General features: G+C 37.6%; 1 protein-coding gene across 1 annotated transcript in view; it reads right to left on the bottom strand.

Moving 5' to 3' along the window:
• The window catches only part of THOC2 (THO complex 2), a 118,041-nt gene that overhangs the window by 15,714 nt on the left and 92,865 nt on the right, over positions 1–9,462 (bottom strand). The window contains exons 25-31 of the mRNA XM_015571960.1: positions 4,536–4,811; positions 3,365–3,506; positions 2,753–2,910; positions 1,724–1,852; positions 1,006–1,137; positions 736–920; positions 147–325 (exon numbers count right to left, since the gene is read on the bottom strand). Coding sequence (XP_015427446.1) covers positions 147–325; positions 736–920; positions 1,006–1,137; positions 1,724–1,852; positions 2,753–2,910; positions 3,365–3,506; positions 4,536–4,811 — 1,201 coding nt within the window. The remainder of the gene's footprint in view (positions 1–146; positions 326–735; positions 921–1,005; positions 1,138–1,723; positions 1,853–2,752; positions 2,911–3,364; positions 3,507–4,535; positions 4,812–9,462) is intronic.

The following is a 9,462-nucleotide window of genomic DNA, read 5'->3' on the forward strand; positions in this document are numbered from 1 at the left end:
TTGATTTACTCCTTGACAGTTACATACTCCTACCTGGGGAATAAAGAAGTAATTGTAAGGCAGCATTTTACTTGGCATGTGATACAAAACATTTCAGTTTGTTGAAACAAACCATATTATTGATAAATTTCTACAAATAAGCATACCATTCTCCTCAGCACCGCTTTCATCAGATTTAGATGCACTTCCTATGGACGATGAAGAAGACCCACCACCAGGCCCATTTTGTACACTGGCAACTGCATTCCTCGGAGGGGGGTCTTTGTGATGAAACTCATTTTCAGGTATCATGTATGACTTTCTACTTTTCAACTGCCCAGAGTAGCTGAAAGTCGCACAAAGTGTTTAAATATACAAATACAAATCAAAAAGCACAAACATGAGGTTTAAAAGAATAAAATTAGCAAGGTAAATAAAATTTCAATGTAAATTAATCCTTAAACTAAGATGCCTTTTTTCACTATTGAAGATCTGATAACCCAACTGATGATAAAATTATATTTCCTCAAAACCAGTACAGATTATATGACTTGTGAAACTATCATCCAGTATAAACCGGAAGCTGATAATCAGAAGTGACAACTCTCACCAGCCTGTGGGAACATGATCGCATAATCTCCCATAATTTCCTGAAGTAAAGCAGAAAATAAACTTCAACACTGTAAAAACAGTTTAGTCTTCAGAATCCTTCTGTTATCTAGTCTCATAAATCACATTAAAGTATAATTGTGTTACCCCATAGCCAATGCATATAGATCAGGCCTCTTCTCTTTTTCTTCTTGGCAGATTTTATGCACTCTTCTTTCCAAAGCCTGGCCCAGATTCAAAACTTTTGGGTACCAAGGAAGTATTTTTGTTAGCACAATCAAGATATTCCTGATGTGAGTATATTCGCCTGTTTCAAGGCAATGTACCGATGCCTACGACAAACATTTTAAGATCCATTATTATAAAAGTGTAAGTATGAAGAGAGAAAAAAACACCTTTGAGAAACATATTTTTTACCTTGGTTAGTTTGTAATGCCATTTATGTACAACATGCCGAAAATTTTCATAGTCTAATTGATCAGCTTTATTTCCACCATCGAATCCAGTTGCCCGTAATATAGTAAGGAATCCTGGATAATTTCCACATTCCTAAGAGGCAAAAATAGGTTGTTACTTTTTTCTTTAATATATTTTATTGATTTTTTAACAGAGAGGGAGGGAGAGGGATAGAGAGTTGGAAACATCGATGAGAAACATCGATTAGCTGCCTCCTGCACACTCCCTACTGGGGATGTGCCCGCAACCAAGGTACATGCCCTTGACTGGAATCGAACCTGGGCCCCTTCAGTCCGCAGGCTGACACTCTATCCACTGAGCCAAACCGGTTAGGGCTAGGTTGTTACTTTTAAAGAAAAATCTGTCCCCCCAAAGTAGCAGAGGCTGAAACGCAAGTAGACTAGATTAATAATTCTATGTGAAAACATGATGTGTATTTGAATGATAGGTACTTTTCACAGAAAGGCTCAGTTTATTCAATGATATTAATCTGGAATGTTATCAGTTTGAAATAGGATAAAAATATATAGCGCTTTTAATAATGGATGAATTATGTTAAAATTTTAAACACTGCTTTACAACTGAATCTTAAACTCAGCTTTCCTTTTAAAACTGAACAACCTAGAGATTTTACTGTGTCATTATATGCGTGGGTAAAATATAAGCATATTAGGCATACCTTTTCATATGTGGCTCTATCACTGTGCCACCTGGTTACAGTCTCTAACATGCAGCAAAGAAATCTCCCATATCGACTAGCTTCATTTTCAGTACAACTTGCAACTGTGTAAATTATATCAGAGAAAACCTACAGGAAAAAATGTTTGAGAAGTAAAAAAACAAACACAAGTAAAAATTAGTTCAAAATATCAAAAGATCATGTTACAGTAAATCATAATATACCAAACAGGTAAGTTTAGTCAAAATTTATCTTCCCTTTTTACATTCACAATCCCAGAGACCTTTAAAGATTTTAGCTTTGGTGAGGAAACAGCACATTCATAAAGCAACAACAACAACAGAACTTTTATAAAGAAAGCTGATTTACAGTGACAGAAGAAAACAGCCATCACTATTATTACATCATAACTTCTTTGACAAAGACTTAGCCATAGTTATGACTGGGGTTAGGGGGAGAGTAAGCAGAGGCAAGTCTGATAGAAACCAAAAATAGGCAGATGACATGCTGTAACATATATTACATTTTAAACTACAAAATGCAATAATTAAGAAAAATGCCAGGTGCAAAAATCTGTGAATGTGACCATGCTGAAAAGCATCCCTGATGTTATGCTATATACAAAGTTATAAGCTTTTCTGTTATTTTTGAGGGGGTGACAGTTAAAAATGGAGATGAGTATAGCAAACATATAAACCCAAATGTTGAGTTAATAGATTAATTAGGGGTGCTTTTTATCTATCGGGCATTATTCAAAGTGCTTTTGTGTATAGTGACTCATTTAATACTCATAACAATCTTATGAAGTAGGTACTATCCCATTTTACAATAAGAAAACTGAGGCACAGAGAGGTTAAAAAACTTGCCAAAGATCATGTAGCTAGAAATTAGCAGAGTTAGGATTCAAGTTCAGGCATTTGGCTCTTGAGTTCATGCTTTTAACCACACACACAATACTTATATAGATTATAATGTTTAGCTATCTTTGCATGAGACTTTTTTAAAAAGTTTGCAATAAAAAGAACTTACTCGATCATAACAAAGAAGTGTGGAAAAATTTGGAGTTTTCTGTTGATGTACCAATTCAACAAAACGAGCACAGTAAACAGCATCAATTGCTGAAAAAATACATCGAGGAAATATACACAGCTGTAGAAATTTTGTGATGGTCTCATTTTTGGTAGATTCTAAAAATAAGGGAAGGATATATTAAGTGGTAAACTTCTTCCTCAAGTGCCTCAAGGCCACTAAACATGACAACATATTACCTTTAGTGTAGAGAATGCTATACAATCACAAACTACTACTTACAGTTAGCAACCAAAGGGTCATGCCTAGAATAAGACTTTCATTTTTACTCTGTGGACACTTTTCTATCTATAATTTATCCAGAAATAAGATTTTATACAAGAAGTTAAATGATATCCACCAATTGTAGTTATAAGCTAATTAATTTTATCAGCAAACTAAATCAATTCCTTCAGTGAACATGTGAAGTTGACTCTGCATTATTGAATAACAAAAGAATGGGATAGTGAACCGAGTTGAAATACAAATATAATACACTTGAACACCTCCAGTTTTAAAGGTCTGTTTTTGTAATTTAGCAGTAGTAGGAACGTAACAATTCCAATAACATACTTGCTAAAAGCCAGTTGTCCTTTTCCAGTTTCAGTCTCTGTAGAACTCGCTGTACATGTTCCATCTGTTTCTTTTCTTCTTCAAGAAGTTTGTCCTGAAGGGCAGTACAGCGCTCCTTCTCTTTTTTCTTTTTATTTGGAGGCTACAAAGTATAAGTTAGATATTTTCCTAACTACAGGCACATTGTCTCCCTTTCTTTTAATTAAAAATTTCAAAAAGAGATAAATGCTATTTTATATTCATTACTTCAACAGGGGTGTTCAGGAGTCTATTTAGATGTGCTTTCACCTCCATTTAACAAATTTAAGACAAAGTCACCCAGTCTTTTTACATCATCAAAACGGGCTACCTTCCCAACACCGGTACCTTTATTCTGAGGCACAGAGTGATCTTTGACTCTTTCGTCTCCTTCATTCTAATATCAAAATACAAGTCTTGTGCATTCCCACAACCTCCACCATATGCTCTCAGCACTTCACAATGACTTACCTAAAAAGCCACCTGGCTCATCTTCAGCCTACTGCTAGTCCTTTCCCCTATCAAATGCATCCCTCGTACCATTGTTATAATTTTTCTAAAGTAGCATTTTTATCGTTAAGTCCCTCCTCAGAAATCTAAAATAACCCTCAATTTTATCAAGCCCTCTTTTCTAGTATTCACTATTCTATATACACTGGCCCCATTCAAACTTATCACTGAGTCCACTGGCTACTGTAAAAGTGGTCTCCTTAAACTTTGGACTACTTCATACCTTTGCTCGAGCTCTAGGGTACCCAATTTGCCTTCATTATTTTCAAACCTAATCTATCTTCAAGGCCTACCCAGCTCAAGATTCACCTCTTCAATAAAGCCTTCTCCTAAAGAGTTCTCCTCTTTGGAACTACTATTGCTCTTGCAATTGGAACCACACTGATCATTTTTAAGTTCATTAACATAGACTTCAGTAGAAAAGCAAACTCAAATACCTTTTGAATGATCAAAACTTCCATATACTTACCAAGCTCTCGGCCCCAACCATTGAGAGGTCACTATTAAACCCACTTAGGACAATATTATATAGCAACAGGATTGTGGCTTTAAGGAACCCAAGCTAACACAATTTCAAAGTATGGGTAATGCTAAATTAATACCATGATGTTATTGTACTTGAGCTACTATAATAAAAACCTACCATTTCCTGATTGTCATCAATTGCTTTCATCTGGACTTTAAGTTTACTGACTTCCCGTTCATAGCTGGTGTGTGGAACTGCAAGGTCATACATTGTCAATGACCAGAATGTGGCATAGAATCGAGGGCTGATGTCATCCCAGACTTTGGAAACGTGTAATGAGACTACTGCTTCATGGACAGGGGCCATCACCATTTCACATGATGTAATATACTTGTGAACTTTATGTTGCTGTTTACTTCCCTTCTCTGATTTTTTAAGTTCGTCATACTTGGACTGGAAATAAAAAGTAAACACACACACACAACACAATTTATAGCATTGACTTTCAGTGTATAAAAACCTATGTTCCCCAAACTGAGCTACCAAGTGAAATAGAGACAGACTCATAGGTAAAGAGCAGGAAGACAGCTTAGAGTGTAGTAGTAGAGGGACTGAGGAGGGAGGCTCTTTCACCTTGCTTCTTAGTGGGTGTTTTAAATCGAGAGAGAGAGAGAGAGAGAGAGAGAGAGAGAGAGAGAGAGAGAGAGAGAGAAACTCATGGACCTGGACAACAATGTGGTGATTGCTGAGTTCAGGAAGGGGGTGGGTAGAAGTGGAAGAGGGCATAGAAGGGATACATAGTGATGGGAAAATAAATTAACTTATAAATGAAAAAAATCTATGTTCCCTTTTCAAATATCAGAAGATGATCAATCAAAACTGTTGTAAGAATTCTAGTTTCTAATCAAAAAGACATTTATTTTAAGATAAATCATTCCTGGAAGCTGTTCCAATCTTTAGTCCTGTATGCTCACTAGCAGTTTTTCAGAAGATTCTTATTGAATCTGACCTGTTGAGTAAGTGAATAAGGTATGTATGGCCCCGGTCCATTCCCCCTAATCTGTTCTCTCTTATTGATGCGTCATGTATTGGACATGTAGGGTTTCCACTCCTGCATTTGAGATATTCAAGTGAACCAAGTAGAAGGTTATAACACTAGTAAAGAGGCAGGATGGAACTACTACAGCCAAAAAGGACAGAATGTTTTATCACTACATGTAGTCCTTATCAGCTGTTACAATTTGTCAATTAAGAAGCTAGATCAGCCCTAGCTGGTATGGCTCAATGGATAGAGTATTGGCATGAGGACAGAAGGGTCTCAGGTTTAATTCCAGTCAAGGGCATATGCCCAGGTTGTGGGTTTGATCCCCAGTAGGGGGCATACAGGAGGTAGCCAATCAATGATTCTCTCTCATCATTGATATTTTTCTCTCTCTCTCTCCCTCTCTCTTCCTCTCTGAAAACAGTAAAAATATACTTTTTTAAAAAAGAAGAGGAAACTGGATCAGCCCTAGCTGGTTTGGCTCAATGAACTGCATCTGAAGGGTCCTGGGTTCAATTTTGACCAAGGGCATGTACCTTGGTTGCAGGCTCCATCCCCGGCCCTGGTCAGAGCTCATGTTGGAGGCAACCAATTGATGTTGCCTCTCTTACATCAATGTTTCTCTCTCTGTGTCTCTCCTCCTCCCTTCTACTCTCTCTAGAAATCAATGTAAAAAAAATCCTAAAAAAAAGAAAAATATCCTCAGGTGAAGATTAACAAAAAAAACAACAACAACAAAAAATAAGCTAGACCAATGCTAAAAAAGGTTATGAGAAAGTCACCATAAGACTAGTAAGTAGGTTGACCAACTGTTCAGGTTTGCCAGTAATTTAGGGGTTTCCCAGCATTTAAGACTTTAGTGCTAAAACTGGGAAAGTCCCAGGCAAACCAAGATCAACTGGTCACCCTAATGCCAAACTAAGATTTTCTATAAATGGCTATGGTATATTGGAGTTTAAAGTCTGTGGGAACTGACACTAGCTTTTTTGGCCTCGTTGATTTATCCTAAGTAGGAGGAGAGCCAGAGAAAGGCCATACTCTTAACTGTATGAGAAAAAGAATGTTAGTACAATGGGAAGAATTACATTATTAGTTCACAGTGTACGCCAAATATCAAAAATAAAATAATATGAGGTGGAGCTATTACTATTGTCTCATGTCCCTCAGTCTCTTTAGGATGACAGAGGTCTCACCCAGAAAATTCTGTTTGGGTTAGGCAGCACAAATGAAGATGAACCTGAGAGGAAATCTAAAACTAGCTGCTTCATGTTAGAAAAGCACTTAATCATTCACAGTTTGTGCTAAACATGAAACCCAGAACTAAAAGGTCAGAATTAAAGGTTCTGCATCAGGATAGGCAAAGATGGCAAAGACTCTTCCTTCCTAGGTGCAGCTTTACCCCAGGCTCGCTGGAATTGAAGGCATACCAAGTACTCTTTGTTCCAGAGAGTATCTCAAGCAGGCTATGAGAATAGTACAATTATTCTGGAAGTAGGAAGATTTATCTCATGTCATTCACATTTAACAGAACATGCTGATAACTACTGAGACCACACAGGTGACAAAGTTACAAAGAACATTACTTATGAAGTCCCAATTACATCAGAGACCTGAGAGAATAGTAGCTGAGATAAGAAAGGATTTTAAAATTTTGAGAGCAGGTCCTAATGATGGTAACTAACGAATTCCTATGAGCAGAATGACATCTGCTAAGGTTCTAACAAAACAAGATAAATCCAGGATCAAACTACTACATAAGGTAACTTAGCTAGCTGGTTTGAGTGAGATCTAGATGAACTGAGGGGAGCCTTTCAGACCCATGTTGCAAGGTAGGTCTCAGCAATTAAAATTCAAATATTAGGTTATAGGTATGAGAGGGTTATATGATAGCCCCAGTCTCACCAATCCTCTGTTCCTGGATCTGTTACTTCTATTGCTGTCACCCCCTATTCCCTAGGCTTGATCAGTTACATTGCATATTTACCTAGGATGAACATTTCCTTGTCTAAAGTCAGTTTAACTCCCTCATCAAGCTCACATCTTTAGTCAAATGGAGCGGCACAATAGTACTACATCTCAAGTCACCTGGGGAACTAGATCTATGGAATAGAACTGATATCCAGTTATTGCTGTACTTCTAATTATTGGTTTTAAAAAAGCTCTTGCTGGCCCAATAATTTAAGCAGTGTTTGGTTGGCTAAATTATTCTCATGAAAGCCTGCTAGTAGTCAACTTATGGAAGGGACCTAGCAGTCCTCCAATACTCATATTCTCTCATCAAAGGCTCTTCAAGAGAGGCTTGTACTAAAGGAGCAAAAGCAAGGATCCTAGGGAAGGTAGGATATCATCCACTGCAACCAAGGTTGCTGAGGAACTCCCTTTCCAGAGGGTAGCATGTAGGCTCTGTATAGCAACCTCTGTATAGTTGTTTTCTTCCTCAACCCTGAGGAAATATTTTTGTTTAGAGTTTTGTATCCCTTAAATGACAAAGTCATAATATTTTACACAGGCTACAGAAAAGGCAGCTATTGGTATAAGTGACCTGCTCCATTTTCTGACCTGGAAAAGTTCAGCCAACGTCAGGTAGCCATGTGTTTCTGTTTGCTAGGCTTCAATATCACTGATTAGTGTGTTCTCGGTATAGCACAAGATAGGTAACAATTCCTGAGATGAAGAAATTCTCCCTGATCTACTGTGGGGTGGAGTGACAACACAAGACATAACTATGCAAAGAGTGTAAGATATTCTGAATTAAGAGATTCTAAAGGACAAGAAAAGGTTAGAAGAGGTCAATGGGGGAGGATGGTAAAGGGGACATATGTAACACTTCCAACAATAAAGATTTCATTAATAAATTAATAAATAAGAAGAAAAAGCCTATTTCTTCTCCCTTATTCTCCTATCTCCTCTAGAAAGTATAGCAAAGAATAGCTGCATGCTAATAAAGTGATAATTAAATCAATTAACATTTAGTTAGTTGAAGGAGTTGTGAGACTGTGACAGTCGATATGTAAACACTAAGAGCTAATGGTTGGTTAAATGATCAATTATACACCAAATTTCTCAGTGCCTTTTTTCCATGCCTGTACTACACAGCCTTGTACCCCTACTAGGAACAAAGAAGGTACCCTAGCTTAAGAGACAAGTCTAAGATCTTTCCCCAAATTTGTAAAGGAAGCTTTGTATAGTACAGACTTAAAAACAATAAATAGAAGGGCCAGAATCCAATTCTAACCCAAAATTAAGAATATGCTGGGACTCCAGTCAGAGTGGGAAAGTACCACAGATTCCAAACAGAGGATTGACCATGGCCCTGAGGGAAAAGGAAAAATGAATTCCAATTAGAAAAATTAGAGGTCACTGCTTTGCAGGTAACAGTGGCAGATAGAGTAGAGAGGGCTGTCTCCTCGTCCTAGTCACTACTGGGATACTCTGCTTCAGAAGGCTCTAGTTTGCTTTTCATGATGTTTTTTGTTTTCAGTTGTTTCATGTAGGTGGAGAGAAAACAACCATAAATACACCTTTCCTAGAAGTTACACAACAGACACTAAGATTTTTTGGGAGTACTTAAGACTTTCTGTCTATATTTCTTTCAAGGCAGTATGCATAATAGCAAGTCAATTATCTGACAGGGATATTGTCATTGAGGAAACAGGACTCTGTATTCAACAGGAGTGTTTCTCGGAATGACATACCACATTCATTAATTTCAGAATCATCTAGTACAGCGGTTCTCAACCTGTGGGTCGCGACCCCTTTCACAGGGGTCGCCTAAGACAATCCTGCATATCAGATATTTACATTACGATTCCTAACAGTAGCAACATTACAGTTATGAAGTAGGAACGAAAATAATTTTATGGTTGGATCACAACATGAGTAACTGTATTTAAAGGGCTAGAAGGTTGAGAACCACTGATCCAGTACTTCTTAAAAAAACAAATAGCCCTAACCAGTTTGGCTCAGTGGATAGAGTACTGGGTCCCGGGTTCAATTCCGGTCAAGGGCATGTACCTTGCTTGGGGGCACATCCCCAGTGGGGAGTGTGCAGGAGGCAGCTGA

Source organism: Myotis davidii, unplaced genomic scaffold (assembly GCF_000327345.1).
Source record: "Myotis davidii unplaced genomic scaffold, ASM32734v1 scaffold569, whole genome shotgun sequence".
In the NCBI taxonomy this organism is placed as follows: Eukaryota; Metazoa; Chordata; class Mammalia; order Chiroptera; family Vespertilionidae; genus Myotis; species Myotis davidii.